Genomic DNA, 27,257 nt, shown 5'->3' with positions numbered 1-27,257 from the left:
TTGGGAGCTTCAGAGAAGCCATCTGAACACACTGAGGCTGTTGCTTGGGCTGAGGATCTGCCCTTTCTCTGCCCTACAAACCCATGGCTGCAGGGATGGTGACTGTGGAGAGCTGGTTCTGCTGGACCCCATCAGCAAGGCTTGAGGGTGATGAGCAAGGGCACAGCTGGATGATGGGGATGCTGGGCAGCTGAGAGAGGAGCACTGGGGAGGGGCACACATTCCCTACAACCTCTGCCTGGTGCTGCACTGCACCGCCCTGCCTCTGAAAATCACACTTCAGCCCAAAATATGTTGAGGGGAGATCTACTTGCAACAAGAATAAATTCTACTCTGCAACTGAAAAATTGTTTTAAGCATAGAAATGGCAGTTTCTCTGGGTTTGCATTTTTAACTGGCTTTTACCGACAGCTCCTTTGCAGTGCTCCTGTAAGAGATTTGGGAGCATGGCTGCGTGCTGCACGGGGAAGCATCCCTTGAGAAAACCACATCACCAGCTGTAGCAGCAGTGTCAGGTTACATCACTGCAATGTCCTCCCACCAAAAAACCCTCCACACCGCTAGCTGACTGGTTTAGGGTGAGCACATTATGGCCTGCTCCTCTTTGCACTGGGAAATCCTGTAGGATATCGGCTGTGGTTTGATCCCAAGCTGTGCAGGCAGCCCTCAGCTCCGGGGCGATGCTGCCCCATCCCTCGGGGCTCTGTGGGCCTGGCCACGCTGCCAGCTGGCTGCTGGCCCATCACCACTGCGCCCACAGAGCATCTCACACCCTCCACGTGCCCATGCTCCCATGGGGCATCCTGTGCTACCCAGTTCCATTGGACACAAGAAAACCCAGAGAAGCTGAAGAGACAAGTGCCACTCATCCCATTTGATCCAGACACAAATCCTCTCAGACACAGGCTTTCTCCAGGGACAAACAGTGACACTGCCTGCAGACAACCAGGACACGGCACTCCTAGTGTGCTTCAAATATTCCAGTCCTCATGCACATCCCAGCCTATCCTTTTGGGATCAAAGCAATTCTTTGATCCCAAACAGCATGTGTGTCCTAAATCAGCCACAGTTCTGCTGTTCAGCACAGGGCTCACACACAAAGCCTCCTCCCACTGCTCCGTCCTCATCCCCATCTCCTGGCTGATTTTCTTCCTGTTGTGCAGAGTGGACTTGATCATCATTTCTGGGAAGAGACATCACTGTGGTTAAACTGCCTAAACACAAGTGTGGGAATCCAGAGCCAGCCTGGCTTTGAACCTGGCAGTATTTGATCTCTGGGATGCTTTTGGAGCAATCTGGAGTGTCATCTTCCTCTTTGCAGGACAAGGGCGCTGGGGCAGTCGGAGGACGGCTGCACATCTGGGTGGAGGGAGTTGCACATCTGGTACATTCAGTACTTCCTAAAAGTCACTGCCACGTTACCCTTTGGACAGGGGCCTGGGGCTCGCTGCATAGCACAGCAGATCAGGATCTGCAGCTGCATTCCTTCTGAAGGGAAAGCAGAAATATCTCTCTCAGCAGAGTCCCAGCTCCCTGTAACATCCAGCATGGGAGCAGGGGGACTGCACGGAGACCACGACCTTTCCGCAAGCCATTCCGGCAGCTGCAGGGGCTCCTGCTGCCAGCCAAGGCACAGAGCAGCCGGCTTGGGAATGCCTCCCTGGGGCCCTCAGACCTTGTCCTTGTGTCAGCCAGAGGGGCTCGGGCCACCCACGGCCAGGGAGGCGCTCGACACACGTCCCTGCCCGTGCGGGCTGGCTCCAGCACCGGCGGGGCCGTTCCTGCCGAGGGGCACGGCGCGGGATGTCGCTGCCGTCACCGGTGTCACGGAACACACACACACACACCAAACCCGCTCCCTGCCCGCAGCGCTGCGTGTCCGTCTGTCCCCGGCACCCGGCAGCGGAGCGGCGGCTGGAAGCACGGACACCGCAGCGCCGCCCGCACCCCGGCGCGGCTGCGGAGGATCCGCGAAAAGCTGGGCAAGGGGGACATCTAGTGACCAGCCGGAGGCGGGGGCTGCAGCCAGGCAGGGCTGGGGGAGATGCCTTCCATCCCTGCGGCCAGGGAGCAAATGGGATTAAGCACTCATTCATCCCTGCCGCACCACACAGAGATCCCCAGAAACTCTACCTCTGCCCGTACAGGAGGCTGGAAATTACCCTTGGTAATGGGAATTAATATAATTAATATAATTAAAAGTGACTAGCATGGATACAGTAACAAATGCTGGAATAACAGTTCAAAGAGAGTATGAAATCTAAAGAGTCTCCCCGGTGAAAGTCACTTTCCCTTAGGGGAAACAGTCTATTTTTTCTCAGCCTTATTCTGTACTAGAGGGAAAAAATGCACAGAACAATATTCCAAACAATTTTGGGAGCACAATAAGGATATGCAGGGGGAGTGGGGACCTTCAGCTGAGGCTAAAGGGCTGAGCACAGACCTCAACAGCCGCCTCTCTGATGGAGACCCCCACACTCCAGAGACAGGAGGAGGCATTGGACCAATACTTTCCAGTCAAAGTCAAAATATCCCCCTAAATAACTCATTTCTAAAGAGTTTGACTGAGTTGGTTGCTTCCAGAAATGTTAAATCTTTCTGGCTGGATAACACTGCATTGTTTTGGGAGAGAAAAGCAATGTACTAAAGCTATTCAGTTGATTAACTGGGACATTCACCTTGTACTGAATATTCACTGCAATATTCGAGTTTTTTCCCCAGTGGCACGGCTGTGGACGCATCATCACAGTATTTTAAGTTAATATAAAATGGAAACCCAAGACCCATCACAAATCAAAGCAAAACACTGAGGCTCCTTCCAAAGAAAACAGCAAATCTCCTTTTGAGTTATCCCAAGGAAATCAAAGCTGAGTTTGATACATTCTTTGTAATTTTGTTGTTATTCTTGTTGATATCAACATGCTCCCAGGAGATGCTGCAATGGTTTCAACACCTCATTCTCCAAAGTTAGCACAAGCCCAGATGATGAAGGATAAGCTGATTCCCACATAACACTGCAGTTTCATCTTTTTTTTTTTCCTTTTTAAATTTGCAAAATAAGCTTGGCAATGTGACCCCCAAAGAAAAGTTGTGAAGTCAAGGAGAGTGCCAGGAGGAGGGATGCTTCAGGTTGTCCTGTACAGTATCAAGAGCTGGACTCGATGATCTTTGTGGATCCCTTCCAGCTGAGGATATTCCTGGATTCTGTGACTGTGCAGTGCTCCTGTGAGGTGACCCAGTGACTGCTGCTGCTCGGACTGTCCCTTATCCCCCTGTGGCCACATCCAGCATTCCCTGGAGCACTCCCATGAGCACAGATCCTCGTGGCAGCACAAGCCTTGACACAGCGCCTCGGACACCTGCCTGGCGCCAGAGCAACACTCACATCCAGCCTCTTCTGCCTCAGCCCTGATTCCTGGGGTGGCCTTCCTGCAGCCTGGCTGGGTGATGGATGCCTGGCAGTGGGCTGCGATGGGGACGGTACCCAGAAGGGGTGCTGTCCATGGGGATGGGTGCAGAGGTATTGCTGCAGTCTGCTCCCCCTCTCCAGCAGCCTCTGAGCTCAGCTGCATCTGGCAGACCCAACCTGGCATTTGCTATTTTTGGCAGCAATCTCTCTGTGGAGGTGGGGAACGGCGCAGGAAGCACACACACACACAGAGAGCAGGGGAATTCAGGGCAGCCATGATCTGCAGGCACTGTGCAAAGCCATCTCTGTGTCCAGGATGCTGTCACACTCCCCGGCCTTCCCCAGGTGTCTGAACCCACAGCCTTGTCGGCCTGGGATGGATTGCTCAGTCTTGGTCAACGTGATTCTGCTGCTGCTGTGCCTCCGTCTTCTCCTCATGAAGAAGCTCTCCTCGTGCTCCAGCTTGTCCTGCAGCTCCACAGAGGAGCTAAGAGCGGCAGGATGGGCTGGCTTCCTCCATACAGCATCCCCCTCTGAGGAGACAGCACCCCACGGGCAGGCTGCCATGGAGTGTGGTGGAAGTGGGACGGATGGGAAGCTTTTGCCCTGGCTCATCCCCCAGGCCACCGGGGTGGTTGTTTTCACTGGGTCTCACACACAGATATTTCATTCTTCCAACAGATAAAACACTTGTTCTAAAGCAGAATGAGGAACAGGAGAAAATGAGGAGTGCCCCTTGCCAACAGCTGACTCACCACCTTGGCAGGTGGGTCTGTGCTTTGCTGGCCAGTTGGTGACTTGGAGGAGGCCCTGTTTGGTGCCTGCCTCCCTCCCTCCATCCTCAGCATCAGCACAAACACATGGGGGAGGCAACAGCAAAGGCTGCCAGCTCCACCTGAGCCCCTCAGCACTCCCCACAGCACCTGTGCTCCTCTGGACGGGGACCAGGGGATGCTCTTGAGCCTGTGTGGCTGCTGGGCCACCCAAAATACACAGCTGAACCCAAAGTGCCAGGGAGAGCAGCGCAAGCAGTTGGAGACAGGCAGCAAAGCACCTCATGGAGGATCTGGGAGCACCTGGGAGCACCTTTCAGCCACAGAAGCTTGGAATGCTGCAGACAGCTGAGCATGAACAGGTTTCAGGATACCTGGGCAGAGCAAACCCTGATGCTCAGCGGCACCACCTTCACCTTTCTAGGCTCCTGGGCCGGCTCTCATCCTCACCAGCTCCCTGCTGGAGCCCACAACCCCCTGCCCATCCTTGGCCCCACGGATGCAGTGGCATCACCCGGGATCCCTGACACAGCCTGAGTGCTGAGCAGGCAGTGCTGGAGACAGGAGGAGAAGTGGCCCAGCATCCTGGCAGGGGAAGGGTGGGAAACTGCCAGTGGTGCCTGCTCAGTGGTACTGAGGGCTGAAGACAGGGAAAGGCCCAGGAAGTCTTGGGGCTCACCTCAAAAAACAATGCATTTTCCATGTGGTACAGTGCAAAAATGTACTGTGTGGCTGCCTCAGCTGTCTGGGGACACAGTGCATCATGGTCCCCTCATGTGCAATCTGGGAAAAGGGACAGTCAGGAATTAAGAAATGAAAAATGTACATTTCCCTGCTGGAGAGGCAGGAGAGAGAAGAAAAGCTGGGAAGCAGAAGGCAGGGCTGGGCAGAGAGGGTCTTGGGGAAGGGTGTGGGAGACACACATGGCAGATCTGTCCAGACAAGGGGGCAGTGAAAGATGATGGTTGTCACACCATAACTTATGAATTAATCTCAGGGAAAACCAAAGGATTATGCAAGCCAAATACTCTCCCTTTGGAAAAAAAAAAGAAAAAACAGAAAGCATGGAATCACTCAGGAAGTGCCTTGGTCATTTCTCTACAAAAATGAAAACAAAAAAAAATTATGATGCTGATGAGAAATAATAATAGTAATAATAGTAATAATAATGATAATAATAAAAAAATTGAGAACTCTTGCACACAACCCCCACCTTCCCTCCAAGTAGCTAAAAAGGTGTGGAAGGATGCAGAGGGAAGGATGGGGCTGGCATTGTTGGGGCGACCCAGGAGAAGAACAATCGGAGCCCATCAGTACCAGAGCTGCACAGACATTTATTGAACACAAACAACGACAAACACAGCTGGCTCACAGAGCTTCCTGAGGTTTTGCTTGTGGGGGATTGCCAAAAGAGTGCTTTCAAAGGCCCCTGGGGGTGTGAGTCCCATACAGCTGAGTTCTTCCCACTTCCAGGTGCTTGTTAGTTAAAAAAGAAAAGAGCATTTGTGTGTATCTGTGTGTGTGTGTGATTCCCTTAGCCTAGCAGGAAAATGGGCTTGTCTGGACCATGCCATGTTCCAAGAGAGAAGCCTGCAGGCTGAACCCGTACTTGGCTTCTGCTTCCCAAACAACACAGGGTGAAAAGTATGCCCTTACCCTAAGGGCAGGGGCGTGAGGCGGCGAAGGTGAGCCAGGACAAGCAAGGGGGAGCACCAAAGGAAGGAGGGTGAGAAAAATTAATTCGCCTGAAACATGCACAGCTCTGGGTGGCATCATTATGTCCATACGCTACAGAAAGTACCGCCAACATCAACTCAACGTACAGGTAGCTATGCTAGACTGACACTAGAGACCCCGCCAGCTCCTGAAGTGTCGCCAAGTGAGAGAAAATAAACAACGGCCCCCCCCCCCTCCCCCGCCCCGCTGTCCCCAAGAAGCAGATGAAGCAGATGAAGAATTAACACCCTAACGCTGAAAACAAGGACCATAACCAAAGAGTTTGGGAGCAGCTTCGGGAGCACAGATTAAAGAGCTTGTAAAGAAACGTTCCAGTGTGTGCATACGCGCCCGTGTGTTTATATATATATATATATATACGTTAGTAAAGAAAAGAGTATCTGTGGAGGCAAAGGGAAGACGGTAAATGTACAGGCAGTACAGGCTGGGTGGAGTGCCGGTGGCTGGAGAGGGTCGGGTGGTGCGGAGTGGAGGATGGTGGGTGGAAATTAGAGTGCGCCCATTCCAGTGACCTCAGACGTCAGCCTAGAATAGACAGGGGCAGAGAGAGGGGTGGGGGGGAGACAAAAAACAAGCGCTTAATCACCAGAGCAGAAAAGAAAACGAAGACCCTGCAGGGCAGCGCTCCTCCTCTTGCCCAGACCCCACGTAGATGGAGTGGGCAGAGCATCACTGGGTGGCCTGGCGGTCCCCCGAGGAGGGCATGGGGGGCTGGAGCACAGAGCCAGCACGATGGCTGGCTGGCTTTCCCTCTCCTCACTGCAGCCAGGCCGCGGCAGGGGTGTCACCCACCAGAGGTGCTGGCAGGAGTCATCCCAGAGCACAGCTTCTTTTCCAGCAGCATCCCTTCACGGGGGACAGGCAGCTGTGCCAGCTCCCCAGGCTGCTTTGTTTTGCTCTGGTTGAGAGAGGCTGAGCCCTGTTGTGCTGCCCCACCAGGTCACCTCTGCACAGGGGCAGCTCAGCCAGCCCTTCCCAGCAACTAAGAGCCACTTCTTTTTCTTTTCTTTCTCTTTCCTGTCTCAGGGAGGGTGGGGGGAGACTGGCAAGGATCTGCAGGGAAGCCACTCAGCCATGCCCGCGGGTGGGGGGCTGGCCCCGTCCCTCACCCAAGCAGGGCGAGGGGTGCCACGGGCATGGGCAGCGGGGTAGCAGGGCAGGATGGGATCGCGGGGGTCTGCTACGGGTCGGGGCTCGAGTGGGTTGGGTGCAAGGAGGAGAAAGCACATACAGACCTCACCGGTGCTCCCAGCCCACACCCCAACAAGTGTCCGTCACCGCCAGCAGCCCCCCGTCCTCGGGGCCCTGCCAGCAGCCTCCGTCCTGCGCGCATCCAGGGCTGGCAGCGGGCTGGCACGGCATCAATCCTGCCCAGGCGGATGGGCCCATTTGAGTGGCTCTGCCAGGTGGGTGCAAAGATACCAGAAAGGTCCTGTATCCCCTTAAACTCACTTCCCACAAGTCCACAGACACAGGCAAACAGGTCTGAGTGAGCACCCTGGACACAGCTCCCTGCCTGCATGGAACAGGTCCCCAGCTCATCTCTGCGGCTACACCTCACCATGGCACAGGCTGCGTCTCTCCCCAGACAGCAGCAGCGCTGGGAACCCTTGGCCCCTGTGAAGTCCTGCAGTGCCAAGCTTTTCATGATGAAAAGGAAGCAGTCAGGCCATTCCCATGTCTTGCGTTTACTGGACTGATTGTTGTCACTGAATGGAGGAAAGCCTTTTGCAGGCCTGGAAGCACGTGGAAGAGGCAGTAAGCGATGCTGGGATCCCAGCAAGCAGGTCCCAAGTGACGCCTCCCTGCCAGTGTCTCAGCTCCATTCCTGTCCCCGTCCCCTGCCTCATTCACAGGAAGGACAGCGGCAACTTTGCCCACCCACGAGCAAAATCCTTGAGCGAGGGTGGAGGGAAGGCAGGTGCCCGGCACGACCTGTGGCCGCTCCGCCAGCAGCATGGTGGCTCCTGGTCCCCAGCCAAAGTGCCAGCTGAGGCCGGATGTCCTGCTGGCAATGTCTGGTCCCTGCCCAGAGGTCTTAGCAAGACACCATCCATCCCAGCCGGCCTCAGGAAGCCCCTGCTGGCCCATGGCACCGGGATGGAGCGTGGGGTGCTCCCAGCGAGCCGGCAGGACGGGATGGGCGGTGGTGGGAGGCGGTGGAGGTCGGCGGGGGGTCTCACCTGGCGTTGATGAGGTACTGCGCAAGGCTGATGTTTGCAGGGGTTCCTGTGATGGTAATTTGGCGCTCCGATGACCCTTCCGTGGCGTTGGCAATTTTGATCTGCGCTCCCGACATCTGCCGAATTTCATTGATTTTGGTCCCTTGGCGTCCGATTATGCAGCCTATTAGCTAGGAAAGAAAGCACGGAGGCAATGTCTGAGAAGCAGCAGCTCTGGCAGTCACCAGCAGGACGTGAGCACGCCTGGGACAAGAGTGACCTTAATGCTCATGAAAATGGGAGAGGGACAGCCCAGGGTGATTCCTACCAGCACGTGAGCACGGTCCTCCAAGGACACATCCAGAGTCCTGCCCTGCTCTGCTCCTTGTGGGGAAGAATCTCCATTATCTGCACATGATGCCCAGCACCTCAGAGGGCTTCAAAGAGGGCTCATTTCAGTAATAATAATTTTCATGGTTTAATGAATGGTCAATGTTTTGCAAGTACTTATCCCCTTCCCACTCAAAGCAAACCCAAAGGTGGTTTGGACACATTACTAGAAGGAAACAAGCCTGCTGCCTTCACTGGGGACAGGCCAACCCCAGGAGTCCCCTCATCAGCTGGTGCAGTGACCCCATCCCACATTTCTTCTATCCCACTGAGACACCCTCAGTGCCTCTGCTACCCCCTCCAGCTCTTTTGGTGCAATCCAGTGGCTCGTCAGCAGGCACAAGTGACACCCACAGAAAAGGTGGACTCTGCGTAAAAACACGTCTTTCATACTCTTCTGAAAAAATGAGAGCCAGATGGAGACTTGAATTTCCTCAACTGTTCATCCCTTGAATTTCCTCCGTGATCCTCAGTGTTTTGAATTTCTTCAATGGTCTTTGCTCATTTGTGCATTCCTCAAATCATCTCCAAAGCTTGGTAACACATACGGGGATATCCAGCTTGACCAATACAGGCATGAAGTGCTCTGCATGCCCTTTCAGGCCGTCTAAGCTCTTTTCCAAGGGCATTTTATACACGGGATGTTCATCTTGGCAGCTGCTGGATTTCTGTACAGTATAAGTAAAGATGATTACTCCTCCAAATACTCCCTGATCCTTTGATCAGACCATGGGGCTGCCATGGTGGTTTATCCCATATGGACCTGAATATACACTGGAAAGGTGTATATTGTCCCATTGTCAATATACATTGTCCCAGGGTCTGTGGGAGGATGTTCAGCCCATCCTGGTCTTCACATCACAGAAATAACTCCGAGCTGGTTCAGCAAATGAAAATCTGCTGGAGAGACTTGAGGAGCAGGTTTTATTTAGGCAGATGCTCAGCTACACCCAAGCTGAACAACGTTCAAGTTTCTGACTGTCAGAGGAGCAGCAAGATGGGTATCATCCGATTTCATTCCGCTGTAGCACAACTCCAAGCTACACCACTAAAACACACCTGGTGACTCTTAAAGGAACACAAACCTGTCCTCTGCTTCCTGAGAGGGTGTCAGTGGGTGTTTAAAAGCCTTTGAAACAACAATAGGGAGAGTTAAGGAGCAGTTTTTCAAGGTCCAGGTGATAACATCTAATATCTCCCAGGTCTGGTGAGAGCTCGGCCTCTGGTGAGTGAACGACCAAAGTGCTCCTGAGTTCTCAGAGGTCTCCTGGCATCCTTTCCTCCCATGTGAGTTCTTTTGCAAGGGGTCTCCTCATATTTCTGAAGATACCTTCACTGCTACAGTCCTGCATGCTCAGCAGACATGGCTGCTGGAACCTCAGGAGCGCTTAGAGAGCTCTCTGCAGCTTCCTGGACAGGGATCCTTGCTGGGTGGAGAAGATCTGGGATCAGCCCCCACTGTCTGCTCTGCAGATCCCTCCCGTGGTGTTCTGACCGAGGGTGAAGCATCTCCAAGGGTTTCAATCAGCAGGTACTCACAGGCTCTTGCACTGCATGTCTCTTGGGTGGACACAAGTCTTGGCAGAGGTGCCTGGCAGCTGCAGCTGGGATTGCTGACCTTCCAGGGCACTGCCAGCTGCTGCTGAACAGCAGGAAGAAAGAGCAACTGCTGCCAGGCCCTATCCAGAGACTCCTGATGAGGATGGGCTAAAGGTGCTTGTTAGTGATGGACATGGGAACGGAGGCTGGATGTCATGCCTCCACTTGCCCTCATCCTGATCTGAGCACAGACTGGGTCTTAATCCATAGAAACCAGTCCAGAAGCAAGTGAGGCTCATGGATCCAGGTGGTGGCTGTGTCATGCTCTCCATCCCACCACCTCCTGGCCCAACATGGCTCCAGCCTCCTCCCAGCAAATATCCCAGTCCAGCACCCATGTTACCACAAAGCTCCCACCTATCAGACCCCACAGCTGCCTGCCAGCAGTACTGGAACACACTGCCCTTCAGACACTCGTGGCACTTTGTGGCATCAGAAATGTCACTTACTTACCTCCTCTCCCCCACCACCCCACCCCATCACTACCCTTGAGCTGGAACATCATCTCAGACCCGCACGGCCTGATTAAGCAATTAAGAGTTTAATCAGAGCTGGCATGGGAGCTCTCTCCCTTTCCCAATGCTGTCAACTGGGCATGTTTCATGAGCACTGAGTTCACTTGGAAAGGAAAATGGAGCATTAAGGATTGTACCTGGGCAAGCTACCGTCGGAGTAAAGTCCAACTGGTGCTTTGTGCTGCAGACTGATCCCCAACCGACTGCACAAGGATGAGGGAACATGGGGAAGGGATATCTCTAAATATATTTAACAAAGCCAAATGGCTGCACATTATACATAGATACATGTATGTATATATTTGTATGTGTATACACACACACACACACACACACACGGACATGCCAAGGAAGCACTTGGATTTACTTACATCATTGGGAATGGTGAGTTCATGAGTACTGGCCGGGGGACTGGCATCCAAACCTGGGCAGATGCAAGGGAACATGGTTAGAGCTGGCAGAGGCAACGCGATGAAGCTCCGCTGCTTTCCCGCAACACTGCCAAGGCTGCGTCCTGCTCCGGGCTGGGAGGGGAAGGGGATCACACACTCCGGGACAAGGAGGAGGAAGACAGTTGCTACCTGACTCTGCTGGAGCTGGGTGTCACCTTTCCTGCATCCCACGAGTGCCTTGCTTCCCACCCTTCATCCTATCCACTGGGAATGGCTTCAGAGGAGGGTGCAAGGTTCCAGCATCAGCGAAGAGAGGTGGGTTAAGCACCTCCCACAAAGCAGCAGAGAGCATGCCGGCTGGGACACCCACCTGCTCCACAATAATGCTGTCCATGCACCCTCCAGCCCCCTCTGGATGGAGCAGCATTGAGCAGCTGGCATGTGACAGCAGCTTGGTGCCCCAAAACCAGTGTCCCTGCAGGATCCGGCAGCACAAGTCCTCTGCAAGTTACGTCCCACAGACTCTCATGCTGAATTTGAGCCAGACTGTTAAGACATGCAACCTAACTGGACCAGGACCACCTGTCCCTCTTATTCCTAAGAGAAAGCAAGATGAACAGTATGGAGATTTAGATCCTGCTTCCCTCCAAAATCACACAGTGAGGAGCAAAGGCAGGGGCATGCTTTCTCCCACCCTCCCCTGGGTCAGGGAGAGCTCTCTCCTCCATGGTGGGAATGGCTGGAGCCAGCAGGATACCCTGTGAATGCAGCTCCAGAAGTAAGAGGACACCATGCCATAGTGCTCCTAGGTTTCCCATATTAAATCACCTCAGTGCCGAAGCAGGGACGTCCTGTGTGAAATCTGCAAGAAAGAAGCTGTATGGTGCCTGACAGGAATTTGCAGTAACTGGAAAAAAACCCCTTATCCTTATGATATAAACCACTGATGAAAGCTTGTAAGAGCAGAAGAGACTGCCAGATCTGCATCCATGGAAAGAGGGTGGTTAAGGAGGTGCAGAATGAAGAAGCACAAAGAGACTGGAACTGCAGGGCTCCTGCAAAACAAGACAGCAGCAGCACCCAATTCCTCACATATTTCCATGGAGGGCCTCAGCACAGAGGAAGAGGAGCTCTGGTTATCTCTGATGTGCTCATGCATGATCTTAGGATGTTAGGAAGTGAGGGTGAGGAGGCCCTGGCACCAGTTGTCCAGAGAAGCTGTGGCGGCTCCATCCCTGGAAGTGTTCACGGCCAGGGATGATGGGATTTAGAACAACCTGCTCTAATGGAAGGTGTCACTGCCCATGGCACGGGGGTAGAACAAGATGGGCTGTAAGGGCCCTTCCAATCCAAACCATTCCATGATTGTGTGACAATGTACTTCCTGTGCTTTCCTGAATGCATCTTCCCAGATACACATTGCTGACATTTGCCTGCAGGAGGCTTCCTCACCAGACTTTTCACTTGGGACCACAGAGAGGAGAGGAATTGCAGAGAATGAGGATGCAAATCCTCCAGCTGGCAGCCCTCTGCTGTCATTCACCCCCGCCAGGGGTACTAATGCCAAAGCCTGCACAAAACATCTCCTGCCCAGGTATTGACCACAGTCAATGCTCAATGCTGACTTTACAGCACACACTTCACCGGGACCGGCCGGTACACTGAGCCTCCTCACAGTGTGGGGCAAGGTGGACTGCACCCATCACAGACATATCCCTCTGGTGAGGGTGTCCCTCTCCTTTGGCCATGCGTTACAAGGCTCAGTTCAGCAGCAGCCTGGGTGTGGCAGAAAATGTCTTCTAAAGGGAGCAGAGCACCAGTGAGGGCTCTGAGCAGCACTGAGGCATCCAGGGATCTTAGGGAACAGAAACTAAGCTCCTCAGACTCCTAGGCAGCATCCTCCATCCCGCACTCAGATGACATGGATGATGCTGAAAGCCCTTGCGACACCTGGTGCCATGGCACTGCATCATCCCTCCATCCTTTGAGGAATGGCTACTTTCTTCTCCATGATCTGGAGACCGTTTATTTCATCACTCCAGATCCTCCTTTTCTGATATCTACAAGCAGTCCTTGAGGCTGTAACAAGGGTGTCAGGGCAGGATTAATGCCTTGGGTGACTGCAAAGGGCAAAGGGGGCATGCAGAAAACATGGCTGCACAGGTTGGTGTCATGAAATCTGTATTTCTGCAATCTTGTGGGGTCTATTTGCTCGACCTACGCTTGCTTTCATAATTAGGTGCTGTCACCAAACCTTTCAGGCATGCATGGGATGGCTGTGTGCCCTAGGTCTGGCTCATCCTGCCTGTGAGCCTCCAGGTCTCAAGATAGCTCCTCTATGCAATGGTAGGAAACAAAAGACAAATCTTTTTCTCGCATATGGATGAATGTGGCACATCTGACAGCAAAATTTCTCCAAGGCTGCAGCCATGCTTCGGGTGGGTCCTCAGGGTCCTGTCCCACTAAAATTGCAACTCACCCTGAATGGCTCGGAGCTGCCTGTCACGGCTGTTCCCATCAGCACTGTTCTGTTGTTTCTGAGCAAAGTTTATGCAAAATTAAATGCAGGAATAAGGGTGATGACTCCGGTATCTTCCTGGTACACAGACAGCATTGAGGGAGACCTCACCACACCTGAGGGGCAGCACAGATCTCTGCTCTCTGTGGCCAGGGACAGAACCCGAGGGAACAGCATGAAGCTGTGCCAGGGGAGGGTCAGGCTGGACATCAGGAAAAGGTTCTTTCCCCAGAGGGTGCAGGGGCACTAACCAGGCTCCCCAGGGAATGGGCACGGCATCAAGGCCGCCAGAGCCCAAGGAGCATTTGAACAATACTCCCAGGCACACGGTGGGATTGTTGAGGTGTCTGTGCAAGGCCAGGGGCTGGACTGGATGATCCCTGTGGGTCCCTTCCAACTCAAGATGTTCTGTGGTTCTACGGCAATTGCACAAAAACATCACAGAGCCAGGTAATAAAGCCCAGGCACTTTTGTTTTGACATGCTGAACAAGGAGAAGGGTGCTGCCTGATCTCTTCCTGCACACCAAGACAATCTGCTGTCTTCTCCACGAATACCATGATTCCTCTCGGAGCACAACAACGGCACAGTCCTATTTACGGAATACATTTCAACCAAAGCCTGCTTACTTCCTTCTAGCTTTGTGTTTTACCTGATGACTGGCCCATCAGATTTTGAGCTTCTTCGGAGGAATGTAAGGGCAGCTTTTCTCCTGAAGAGCAAAGAAGAAACAGGTTTAATGCTTTTCCCTTCGAGGAGATAAGCAATGTCACTTCATCTAGGAAGCTCAAAATATGATGAACATACTGTCAGAACAGTAATTTCCAAGCAGTACTTTATGTACCTCCATCCCCTGTGCTTTATCTGCTTCCCAGGTCACCGGGAACATGCCGGCCTTGAGGACAAGGCTCGGGCCATGCTGGGGCTGGCTGTCCTCCCACCAGCGCAGCCCCCTCCGGCCATGCCTCCTTCCCACCGCGGCAGCTCCGTCCTGCCTGGCTCAGCACCGCTCCCGCGGCAGCACGCCCGGCCGGCCCGAGCCGCTCCTGCTGGGAGGGTGCGGGTGTCCCGCCGGGAGAGCTCGGGCGCTGTGCCGGGAAAGCGCGCGTGTCCTGCCAGAATCCGGAGCGGCGTGGGGCAGAGGATGCCGCTCCTCCGTGGAGGGAGGGAGGGAGGGAGGGATGGTGCTCACGGCCTCTGCTGGGAAAGCCCAGGCTGAGAGCTCGCCTTGAGCACCACGGCCCCCACAACATCCGTCAAGCCTCTCCTTAACCTCTCCCCATAGATATTGCCGCTTTTTACTTGCCCTGCTCATTTCCATTAAACAACAAGAGTTTAGAAAGAGAGAGAAAGTCTACAGGTAAGAGAAGGATATCTTGAAAGGGCGTGTGGGTACGTACCAGGGAAAGCGGGGGTGGTCTGTCCAAGGGGAGTAAAGGGGGTTTGCTGCATAGCCAACTGGTGGAGCTTGGTCAACTGCTGAGGGGTAGGAGGGACATTAGAGCTAAGAAGGTTATTGTCATAGAGTACAACAAGTCACACCAAAAAGCAAGAACAAAATTATAATGGGGCGGGTGGGGGAAAAGGAAAACAGACTGAAAAATAAAAATTAAAAAAACCCAAAAAAACAAACAAAACAAAAAAAACAAAACCAAACCAGGAAGCCATGGTGAGACATGGCAAAAACATTAGCAGAAAGGACTTGGCCTGGGTATAGTGCAATAAAGCCCAAATCTTTGGCAGAAGTGCTTGGTCAGGGTCTGAAGTACGATACCAGCAAGAAGCCCATTCTTAGTGTCAGTTCAACTCCTCTGCCTCCGTGCAGGGCCAGCTGGTGGGCGTCACAGCCAGCACCCAGGAACCCTCTTTGTGCCACCAGAGCCACATTGTCACCGCTTGTCCCTGCAGCACACATTCCTGTGCTGTGCCTCCAATTGGAACGGCCTCTGGGAGATGGTAAACCGCATTTCTAAATGCCAGCTCATTAGAAATGTGGGGAATTATGGGCTTCAGTCATGACCAGTAGGTATTTCAGATCCTTGTATCCCATGTTGTGCTGAGGAGGTTTGGCTGCCTGGTCAGGGAGTTTCATAGAGAGAGAGGTGTTTGTTTGGAATACATTTTGTGCTCAGTTTTACTACTCCAAATTTAAAAAAAAACCAAACAAACAAACAAACAAAAAAAAAACCACCAAATAAAACAAAAAACCAAAAAGACAGGAAAAGAAAAGAAAACAAACCAAACTGGGCTGAAGACTGGCAGTGAGCAGTGTGGGAGACTCTTTACAACCTCCCACTTTCACAGGTGCTCTGGGAGTTTTCAGCACCATATCACTCCCTAAATTTAAACTGCTTCTTTTGCCCATCATCCCTGGCAATGGGGAGGCAGGAGTTATAGTTTCAATGTTTTGGGGGGCAACAAGACTCAAATGTCTCCTTGCTGCTGCAGCAGGGCTAGGGAGGGAGAGTGAGGAGGTCCGGCTGGCAGCAGTGAGGGGGAAATGCTGGGAAGAGCTGACCTGGGGGCCTGAGCACATTGGGGGAGGCTGGAGGGAAGCAGCAGGAAGGAGTGAAACACCTGAAAATTCCTGGACAGGTTACCTGTGGGATCCCTGTCCTGTCTGGAGAGGCATGAGGACACCCAGCCTCTGCTGCCTCAGGGGAGAGGTCTCACCACTCCACAAAAAGAAGTGTCTGCACATCTCTGTGCCTATTTTGGCTGTCTTTGGCTTACTTTAGCCAAAGGTGTGATATGACGGGCTCCTGCCACAACACAGCTGTCTCCAGATAACACTGGGCATGCTACTGCTCCTGCAGGGAGCAAGGACATCAGCATCTAATGCTTTTTAACTTCAGAACTATCCTGGAGCTGCACCCTGTTTCTGGAATTCCTTGTGACGCCCTGTCCCACTGGCAGGACTCCAGATGAAATCTCTTTGCCCAGTGGGCTCCAGCCATGCCCTGGGACAGGGGTCCTGCTTTGCCATGTGGGGGACACCAAAATCTTTTCTAACACTGACCTAGTAGATCTTCCAGACATAGTTCAGATAGTGGTATTTATGCAGCCCCTGCAATTAGAGCAATAAACAAGTCTAGGAGAGGAGAAGATGGCTGCATCCAGGTGTCATGGAAAAAGCTGCTGCGTCCATCTCTTCCAGCTCATCCCCTCTGCTCTGGTGAGACTGTACCTGAGGTACTGCATCCAGCTCTGGGGTCTCCAGCACAGGAAGGACATGGATCTGTTGGAGCGAGTCCAGAGGAGGTCATGGAGATGCTCCAAGGGGCTAAAGGGGGTCCAAGAGAGCTGGAGAGGGACTTTGGACAAGGGTCCAGAGTTACAGGACAAGGTGGCTTCACATTGACAGAGGGCAGGGTTAGATGGGATTCTGGGAAGAAATTGTTCCCTGTAGGGAGCTGAGGCCCTGGCACAGAGTTCCCAGAGAAGCGGTGGCTGCCCCTGGATCCCTGGCAGTGCCCAAGGCCGAGTTGGACAGGGCTTGGAGCAGCCTGGGACAGTGGAAGGTGTCCCTGCCCATGGCAGGGGTTTGGAGTGAGATGAGTTTTAAGGGTCCTTCCAAACCAAGCCAGTCTCTGACTCTATGATCCCTCAGCTTTTGGGACAGCAGGCAGCTACCCATCACATCCCAAACAGCCAAAAACACCCAGGCAATGCTGAAGCCCCTTATGAGCCAAAGCTTCCCCTGTCCTGGAGTGCTTCTCCAGGGACAAAATCATGGCAGGAGAACACACTGGGCATTCAAAATTCTGCCCGTTTTGCAAAGGGCAGCCACTAAAAACAGACACCTAAAATGTGTTTAAAATGCCCTAAAAGCACATTCAAGACTGGGTTCTGCACTGAACATTGTTTGAAATGACCAGTCATTGAAAGAACAACCTGAGAGTAAGGATGTGAGTAGCCCCTGTACCAACAGCTTTATTCAGGAAATTTGCTGGGAGTGGGGCACAGTGCAGTCAGCAAATGTATTTTAATCCTGACAATCAGAGGAATACAGGAACAAGGAAAACACTGAACTGTTGGCACCACTTGCAAAGAAAAACTGGGATAAAGACTGCATTGATCTATCCTAACTATACAGGTTATTTAGTTATATTCTGCTTTTGGAGGAAAAGCAAAGAGTACATAATTAGGAATATTTCTTATCAACCATCACAGCAGGCTCTTCAGAGTACACACATACTGGTGTCACAAGCCAAAGCCTGGATTCCTTTAATTCCAGCAAAAACATTTCTCCTAGGATGAAAATCCAGCCTGTAGCTCCCTAATGTTCCCATGTGGGGCAGGCATTCATGGTATCAAGCAGCCTTGCCACCTTCTCAACCACGGGAAAAGTAATTCCATTATTCAGTACCCAACTCACTCACTGGAAAAGGGAACTCTGAGCTGCATCAACCCCGTGCCACGGGTGGATGACTGGAGAAGGCTTTCCACCTACTGCCACATCCTCAGCCCCACTGCAGAACCCTGCCTCACAGCAGGAAAGACCATCTGCAATGGGACCTGATGGGTATTTTATCCCCTTGGAAACACATTTAGAAAGTCCCTGCCTTTTCTAAAAGCCATGACCACCTCAGAAGCTGAGCTTCACTGCTTTCCTCAAAGAAATCCTCCAAACGGACTGATTTTCTATTTCCCTTGGTAATTTCAGGTGCACACATTCCAGCTGTCGATCCCTCCGTGTCCCCCCACAGGCATGGGAGCCCAGGGGATGAGCCCAAGCCTCAGTGAGAGCAGCTCAGAGCAGCTCCTGTCTCTGCCCCAAGGAGCCCGAGGTGAAGTGGGGGCTGTCCCCATGCTGCCCTGCCACCCACAGCAGTGAGACAGCCACCAAACCCGGGGTGACCACGTTGGGCTGGGGGCCCTCAGCAAGGTGAGATCCAGCATCAGCACCTGCCCCGTCCCTCTGGGAGACACGGTGGGGGGTTTGTCCAATTTCCATGTCACCCAAAGAAGCGCCCCTTCAGAAAGGCACATACCTACCCAGGCTTGGAAGAAGCCAGAGCTCTGGCTTTTTCCCACCCCACCAAGGCACTCAGCAGCTAAATATGACCTTGGCTTACCAAAATTTTAAAGACAAGGGGAAAATAGAAGGGAAATTTTTGGGGTTTTTTCCTCCTGTTTTGATCATTTTGAGGCACAAAATGCACAGGTTTCTCTCAGAACAAAGGGATAGCACTGAATAATGCAAACATTTTAGCATCAGGCCAAGTCCTCAGAAGTAATAAAGTTTAGTGCTTACAGGTTAAAAGGCTACTCAAGGTATTACAGATACTACACATGGCCAGTTACTTTGAAAATACACTATTAATATTATTGGCTAATATTAATATTATGTGAATTGACAGTAGCATGCAGGTGACAGAAAAGGGTATAAGAAAAATTAGGGTAAAACTCACATCTGGGTGTGGAATAGCGTATTGTCCCTGAATTGTATAGGCCTGTAAAGGAAAAGCAAAGATGTTACTAGGGCTGGCAGGACATGAGGAGAGAACTCCATCCCTCTGTTGGGACCCCCTGTATCACATTAAATTCCCTAGGGCACCAAATCCTTGGGGCAGGAGAGAGATGTTCCACCTCCCATTCAACCTAGAGCATGCTGAGCTATCTGACTTCAAGGGCTCAGGCTCAGTTCGGCTTTTTCAGAGGGAAAGAAACAGCTCTTTATAGGTGCCAGCATTGCATGGAGCAGGAATATCAGGCTGTGGCTGGTCTTTGCTGTACAAAAAATAAGGATCAGTTGCATGGGGGTTGAAAGTGGATGATCTTTAGTGCCCCTCTAACAACCAGAACCTGTGTAGCAGGTGCACAGTGACATCGCTGCCCAAGCGTGATCCCAAAAAGCAAGCCAGCTCTGTGAGCCTCTCCATATTTCCAGGTGCACAAGTCCCAGTGGATGCTTTACATCCACCCAGTATATTCCAGTGCTCTGCTGGGGCATTGGAAAGGCATGGAGGCGAGGGCAGCCTGCACTGCAATGCCTTTCACCAGCTGTAATTGATAAATCCATGCAAGTATCTGCCAGGCAAATGGGTTTGTGTGTTTTTCCCATCCTTTATAGCAATCCTTTCTCTTTTTGTTTGTAAATAACCTCAAAATAAGTACCAATGTGGGTGAAGAGCCAGACACTAGAGAGCCCAATATTTAGGACTTAACCAGTAAGCAAAACATATCTCACTTGTTGACACATTATTCAGATGATTCTGAAAGAAATGGCAAAAGAGATGGAGAACACTTTGAAAAGGGAGAGTAAAGATTGCCAAGAAAAATGAAAGGAAAAAACTTTGGAACCACCTGCAAATTCGCTGCATTGTTTGCAAAGAGCAAAGTGCTTTCTGTAAAGGAAATCCCCAAAATCATGCAGGAGGAAAAGGGAAAATGACTGTCCCAGTGCCCACCAGCAACCCAACACAACGGGGACGTGACAGAGGCTGAAAAGTTGCCTGTCCTGGTGGTTTAATTTGGCCATTGGTTTTTCATTAGAAAAACTGAGTCGAAAAAGGTAATCAAGGGCAGGAAGGTGTCTTGGACAGATGCAACTCAACTCTGACCTTTGAGGGCTGGTCCCTTTGGCAGCAGCCGCTGGCTGCTACATCACTCAGCCTGCTGAGCTCCTGGAGGCTCATCCCACCCCAAACACCTGTCACCAGCTGTCACCAGCTGTCCTTGACCCACCCGCCCCATGCCACCCCTCGGGCAGAGCCAAAGGGCTCCCAACATTGGGAAGAACTCTCACTTCAGAGAAAGTTGCTTCCTCCCATGATGTTACTTCTGTCCAAGAAACCAGCCATTCACAGCAGAAGAACTGCTGCCTCCATCTCACTCTCCCTTTTGAACAGACCAGGCAGCTGGACTCGAAGTTCTTTTCCAGGACGGCTGCTCAGATGGAGTGACATACTCCTGATTCCAATGATTGACTAATTCAGCCTAAAATAGCCTGTGCTCTGGACTCTGCTCCTGTTCTTAGTTTGTCCTTCTATTTATTATGATTGGAGGGAAATTAAGTGACTTGTGTGGAGCTGCTCTGGGTGGCATAAGCTGTGGTTTTGTGGTGCTGGCCCTGCCTGGATGCTGGAGCTCTTGGGAAGGTACATCCCCTGCTGGATGTCATGCACCTCAGCAGAGTGACATCTACAGGCAGGCCCTCAGTCACCAGGTGAGGTGATGGGATGAGGTGGAGAAAGCAACAGCGCAAGTTCCCTCTTTAGAAACAGCCATGGGCTCAGTTGCTCTTGTTTTTGCTGATTTTTGTGTTTGGAATAACCTCCAGCTCACCCGGGTGATGGTCATCCCACAAAGGAAAAACCACCCCAAAGCTCATGGCTGGAAATAGCACGAGATGTCTGCAAGGCTGCAGTGTCACTGGGGTGACACAGTGCAGGCTCTGGCACAGGGGGAAGCAATACCCCAAACCAGCTGAGCGCCAAGGAGGGGGACAAGGCTCTCCCATGGTGGCTGGCCTGAACAGAGAAGGAGTTGTGACAAGCCCTTCCTACGATGGATCAATTACAGCTACACAAAGGTATTTCTAAGTGAGCTGGAGGTGCCAGAGAGCAGCGACATCCTCTTGTTCAACAATGCTTTTCTAATCCTCTCCTTCTCAACCACTGACAAATACTGAACTTGGGTCTGGTGAAGTAAATTCTAGCCTTTCCTTTGTGTCTCCCCAGGCTGGCTGTTCCCTTCTGCTCATTGTCCAGCATCCATCACAGGAGCTAAGCCAAGAGCTTTCAGTCCAGCTGCCATGGCACACAATGGATGGGATGACACCATGCAAGTCAGAAGGCAAGAAACCTGAGTGCACTAACGGGCAGCGGCTGGTGCTGCAGTAAAAGGCTGAGGTTGGCAGTGGAGGCTGCAAGCGGGTCGGCTCTTACCTGACCACCTGCAAAAATGACAGGGGTGGAGGCGGGCTTTGGGCGGTAGGGAATGGTGGCACCTTTTGGTGGGGACTAGGAAAAGGGATAAGGAGAGGGAGAGAGAACATTAGAACAGCTTTCCTGAAACGGCGGCAAAAAGAGCGTTAGAAAGCACCTAACGGAGCACGGCCCCCGGGGCCGCCACGGCAACACCCGCAGCAGGCAACACCGCGTTTCTGGACAGGAGCACACAGGGGAAAGAGGGGTTCCATGGGCAACAAGGACAACCTGGGGCATGGGAGATCCCCTGCCAAGGAACGGGCCCCTAAATGGCCTCCTGGACCTCCGCTGCTTGCCTCAGCTTTGCTCTGCTCTGCTCGCCTGCTCCAGGCTCCGGGAATCCTCCTCAGAATGCCCTGAGGAGAGCCTCAAACTGCAAGATGGGGAGGTACAGCCCATCTGAGCAACCCAGCACCATGCTCAAGCTCTTTGGCTGCCCTCATCTTCCTCACTGCCTGAAAAGGGTCACCTTCAGGCCTTGGTGGGTCATCGCCATCTGAGCTGTGACGTGGGCGCTGCAAGGCACCTGTGGTCAGCTGAGAGGTGTCCCTGCACATGGCAGCGGGCTGGAATTAGATGGCCTTTAAGGTCCTTTCCAACCCACACATTCTGTGATTCCATGATTCTGTGGTCTTGCTGCTCTGTTTCCTCCCTGGGTAGGTCTGAGCAGAGCTGCAGTGAACGAGCCGCAGGTGTGATGCGCAGGAGCTGCTCACCCAAGTTCTTCCTCTGGTTTTCTCCTGAACAACTTACGGACTATAGGAAACATGGAAGTTTCTAGGGATCAGGAGAGATTTCAGCTCTCTTCTTCCTTTCTACCCAAAGTTAAAACAACTCAGTGACTGCTATATAAGGACAGGCAATAGAAATTACACAATCTCATGGAAAAAAAAAAAATCCTGTACATTCTTTGGATATCCACTTGTAGGAAAGCAACATTATCTAAATCCTGCTGCTAAGCACCTCTCTGTGGGAAAGCTGATCAAAGTACATCTCCAGCATCCCAAACCCACTTGTTCTTTTATTGCATTACAAATCTTGGAGGGGACGAGATGGGATTATCTGTTTAAGACTGAAAGGTGATATGGAACATCTCTATGAGCCATTAAAGCCAGGATACTTTCCAGATTTCAGACTGCAAGAAGACTTGTGGGTTTTTCTCTTTCCTCTCTGTACAGAGGAGCAGCTCATCTTGCTTTGTGAGAAAAACTTTTTAATACACCTGGCAAGCATTATCTCAGGCTCATCTCTACTGCAGTCTGATGATGACCCAGATGTCATTGGGTGCTGCAGTCTGCGACCTGGTCATCCAAAATTCCTACGGCAGCAGTGCAGCTGCCTGAGCATCACAGCCAGCAGGCATGGGAAATGTGGTTCCCGGCTATCCCTGCTGAGATGTGCTGCTGCCAAGCTGAAGATGTTTCCATCTGGCTTTGCATCACCTTCACCAAGCCTTGCCATCCACATCTGAAGCTTTTCCAGTGGGAAACAATGCAAGAGCGCCTCACATTGGTCCTTGTTTTGTCTGTCTCTGGGATGCACCAGAAGTGGAATGTGTCACCATCCTGTGTCCCAGGGGCTTTCCTCCTGGAGCTTCTCCCATCTGAGGTGGCAGGTGTGGACATGAGGCATGTGGCTGAGGTCATCTCCAGCAACTGGTACAGCAGCATTTCTCCATGGCAGAGATCTTCCAGCTCTGCTTGTCACCATTTATCCCAGAAAAGGGCACCTTGGACATATATCCATGTGCCCTACAGTCCCTGCTCTCCACCAGCCTTCCTCCCTACCATTCCCACTGTGCCTCACTGGAACACAGCCTTGTGCTCCCAGTTGCAGCTCCCCCAGTGCATGGGATGCTCTGGCCTCCTCCTCCTGGTTGTGGTCCTTGTGAGGCAGACCAGGTTCTTGGAGCAGTGGCTGTCTGTAGCCCCCATATCCTTCTCACAGCACCCTGAGTGCTGCTGGGACGCCAGGCCAGGCTGTCCCAGCTTGCTGGCACCCCTCTGCCCTAAAGCCACCCCCTGCTCTGACACAAACCACCTCCTTTGGGGCACCCAACCAGACAGGCTTCCAGTGTGGGACTCTAGAAACTACGGACAATGGTGGGGAAAAGACACGGGGTGTATTTCCAGCAGAGGTACCAGGAAATGAGAGTGGTCTGACAACGCGTGGTGAAGGGGACAAGAGAGACACGCTCTACAGCTCCCAGCACTCTGGTGGGGCCAGCTGGGATTGTTTTTTCCATATGTACTTTACCCTCTTTGTTACAGACTGTACCTCCAGCATCACCACACAGATCTGTTTGACACACTGGATAATTGCGTCGGGTGTCCCCGAGATTGTCACCGCCCGCTCCGTGGAGTTGGGCAGCATGTCCCCCGCCACTTGGACCTGAGCACCTGTGGACTGGAGACAGAAAGAGAGAGGAAGGAGAAATCCCAGAGCTGAACGCCTTCACTCAGAGCCAGCTCCAGCCCCGACACCATGCGCCTCCCAAGGGCCCGGCACCGGGGCATCCCGTGGGATGCTGCTCCTACATCAGCCACACCATTCCGGGAAGCAATGTGATCCGTGATGCAGCACAGGGATCCCCTTTTCCAAGGCAGCTCCCCTTTGGATGCAGATGAGCTCCAAGGAGCTGCACTGAAGGGCAATAATGAAACAGAATCTGCCTTACCTCTCGGATTTCCTTGATCTTGGAGCCCCCCTTGCCGATGAGGGACCCGCACTGACTCGCTGGCACCACGAGCCGCAGTGTCACTGGAGGCTTGCTGGTAGCGGTGCTGTTGCTCATGGAGTTGGTTATGTCCTTGGGAAGGAAAAGTGCAGCACATCAGCCCTTGGTACCTGACCAGAGCCACCTCCAGTGCCCAGGTGGCACATCTACACACATCGTGGTCAGGTGACTAAAGTGTTCCCTCTTAAACACTTTCAGGGATGGTGACCACTACTGCCCTGGGCAGCCTGTTCCCAGGCCTGACAGACCTTCCAGTGAAGAAATCTTTCCTAATATCCAACCCAAACCTGAGGTTATTTCCTCTGGTCCTGTCACTTGTTACCTGGGAGAAAAGACCAACCCTTAAATGGCTACACTCTCCTTCCAAGTAGTTGTAGAGAGTGAGAAGGTCCCCCTGGAGCCTCCTTTTCTCCAGGTTGAGTCTCCCAGGCCCCTGAGCTACTCCCCATCAGACTCGTGCTCCAGACCCACCCTACTCAGAGATGTGTGAAAGGTTCTGTGCTGAGGCCATGTCCCAGTTAGTAAAACCCAAGCAGGCACTGCTGTCCCCAGCCATGGGCTGCCTCACATTTCTCACCTCCTCAAATTTGTAGGCGATCATGGCAAAAGCCTTGAAGATGGCATCAGTGGGGCCAGTGATGGTCACAATCCGCTCAGGGCAGTTCCCCTCCGAGATGTTGATCCTTGCCCCACTCTGGAAAGAGAAGAGGAGTCCTGGAATAGCCACGGCCAAGCAGGTTGGGTCCTCTCTCAGCCTGATACCTGTGCCAGCCTCACAGCATTCCAGCTACCCTTCCCAACTCACATCCTCCTCTGCAGTGATTTTAGCCCCGCCTTATCCCAGCCCTTAGAAAAGGTTTCCAATGTTTTATCACAAAGCAAACCCATGGGATCGAGGTAAGACCAGCTCACAGGGTCATTGCCCGTGAAGAGTTTTGCTCACTGTCCTGACAATTCCCCAGGAGCTGCAGGCACAAAGACCCTGGAAAAACTCAAAGCATCTTACAAGTGACTTAATTTCAATGTTTCATTAAATACTTGACTCTGGAAAATGTGACAGGAGTTTGAGTGTGAAGGGAAAAAACTGGTTCAAAGAGCTCTGGGGACAGCTGGCTTGCTTGTCCTGACCCTTGGAATTACTGCTCATATCACACAGGGCAATATGCAGCTCTGGCCATTCTGCACTCCCTTTCTCCTACAAATCATCCACAGAGCAGGCTGCTCACCTCCTCACGCATCTTCTTCACGGTCTCTCCTTTCTGAAACAAGAGGGAAAACCAAGCCATTACAGAAAATTCACCACTTCTACCTTTAAAAGAACCCTACCAAAAATGCATCTCCCTAATACATGCCAATGTGTAGCCAAACACATGGGGACTGTCTTGCCTGGCCCTGCATTCACACGTGACGGTCAGCTGAAGAGCTGAGCATGTAAATGATCAAATATGTATATACAAATTCACAACTGTGAATCTTTCCAGAGTTGGACAAAATGGAAAAGTAAGGCACAAGCATACAGGGAAACGGGTTCATGCTGAAAATGTTTGCCACCATAAATCTTTCTTTTAAAACCACCCAAAAAAACCCCTAATCCTGTATAGCCAGGACTTTCCAAAATACTGTGGAAACACCAGAGCAACTCAGGAAGCTTTTTTGGACAAGGTAAATGGAGTCCTCTGGCCTCAGAGACAGGGGCTATAGAATTACTTAAAATATAATTTAAATGTATCTGTGTGACATTTTTAGTATCTCTTAATGAAGTTATTTGATGAAAACACCAGAGCAACGTGACTGTAAACTCCCAGCCATCACCCAGTGAAGCAGCTGGAAACAGGTGAGTTTGGTGAGGTTTGGTGGAAATGGTCTTTTGGTGATTGGTGAGGTTTTTAGGGGAATGGTCTTTTGACCCCTTTGTGGGTTTCTCCTAATTTCTGGCTCACAAATGCAGCACCTAGCTCAGGCACCCAACACTTTTCAGGACATCACAGGGAAGAGGTGACTGTGGCATATGTCACACCACAGGTGCAGGAACAGCATCAAAGGTACATTAAAAGGCATCCTTACCTTCCCAATGATGCTTCCAACTTCCTACACAGAGAAAAAGCCAAAACCAGAGGAAATGACATTAGAAAACGTGATGAGAATCCAACCCAACCCCATAACCTGGTGGACATAGTTCCCAGCAGAGGGACAGGGCTGAGGGGCAGGAACGAGAGGGAGCGGGAGCACCATGCCGCCCTCCCCACCGGCAGGACAGCTATTCCTGGGGCTGGGACAGCTGGACAGAGCTGTGTGTGGGGCTGGGCAGGTGGGACAGGGGCCTGTGAAGACACCCCCACTGCGGGAGCCCCTTACCTTGCCGTGCATCAGCAGCCGGATGGTGAGGGTGACGTTGAGGCCGCCCTCGGAGACCTTGGACTCCATTTCCTACCGGGAACAGGAGACGCGCACTAGCTGGGAGAGCAGCCCGGCACAGGCAGCACCTTGGCGGGATCACCTGGGACACAGCGGGGAAGGCTGGCTCTCAGAATGGGTTCCTGGGGGTGGGACAGACCCCACAGAGTAGCTAAAAAACAACTCTGGAGCCAGGCATCAGATGAGCAGCCTGGCCAAGGGCCAGCGGCTGCAGTGGGGCTTTAAAGCGACCACAGCACCTGTCTAGCAAACCAAAGTTCACCATTTCCAGCATAAAGAAAACCACAAGGCACCTTTCCTGTGGTCAGGATTGTCCATCTGACTCGAGGAGCACTGAATGGGAAGGACAGAACTGGCATCCTGGTTGCCACGCATCCTGACCTGAGAGCTCCCAGCTGGGCAGACTGTGGACCACACCCCTTCCAGCCACTCATGTCACAAATATCGAAGGAAACCATGCTGTTTTCCCTTTCCATTTTCTCTCTTTCCTCCTCTGCCCTCTAGAGGGTCACTGATGTTTTGAAGTCAAGAGGGTGAAATAAATAAAAACCGCAGAATGGCAACAAATCCTTCATTTTTCACGCCTGATGCCTCTTTAGGAGCATCTCTGCATGAGGACATGGCATATGAAATGTCCCTGCAGCCCACTGCATGGGGAGAGCAGTCCCATCCCAGAG

At 52.2% G+C, this 27,257-nt stretch overlaps 1 protein-coding gene across 38 annotated transcripts in view; it reads right to left on the bottom strand.

Annotated features, from left to right (window-relative positions):
• The window catches only part of PCBP3 (poly(rC) binding protein 3), a 55,346-nt gene that overhangs the window by 1,219 nt on the left and 26,870 nt on the right, over positions 1-27,257 (bottom strand). For 3 of the 38 annotated variants that reach the window (XM_063162765.1, XM_063162764.1, XM_063162767.1), the window contains 12 exons: positions 26,521-26,662; positions 26,230-26,253; positions 25,392-25,424; positions 24,743-24,859; positions 24,106-24,237; positions 23,685-23,834; positions 21,318-21,461; positions 18,909-18,950; positions 14,895-14,973; positions 14,147-14,206; positions 10,957-11,009; positions 8,103-8,272 (listed from right to left, as the gene is read on the bottom strand). In XM_063162765.1, coding sequence (XP_063018835.1) covers positions 8,103-8,272; positions 10,957-11,009; positions 14,147-14,206; positions 14,895-14,973; positions 18,909-18,950; positions 21,318-21,461; positions 23,685-23,834; positions 24,106-24,237; positions 24,743-24,859; positions 25,392-25,424; positions 26,230-26,253; positions 26,521-26,589 — 1,073 coding nt within the window. In that variant the 5' untranslated portion in view covers positions 26,590-26,662. Of the gene's footprint in view, positions 1-6,180; positions 6,445-8,102; positions 8,273-10,956; positions 11,010-14,146; positions 14,207-14,894; positions 14,974-18,908; positions 18,951-21,317; positions 21,462-23,684; positions 23,835-24,105; positions 24,238-24,742; positions 24,860-25,391; positions 25,425-26,229; positions 26,254-26,520; positions 26,703-27,257 lie in introns of those variants that run through there. The other 35 variants (XM_063162776.1, XM_063162755.1, XM_063162778.1 and 32 more) reach the window with 33 other exon arrangements.

This window comes from Melospiza melodia, chromosome 8, assembly GCF_035770615.1.
Source record: "Melospiza melodia melodia isolate bMelMel2 chromosome 8, bMelMel2.pri, whole genome shotgun sequence".
In the NCBI taxonomy this organism is placed as follows: domain Eukaryota; kingdom Metazoa; phylum Chordata; class Aves; order Passeriformes; family Passerellidae; genus Melospiza; species Melospiza melodia.
This window is presented reverse-complemented; position numbering and strand designations above follow the sequence as displayed.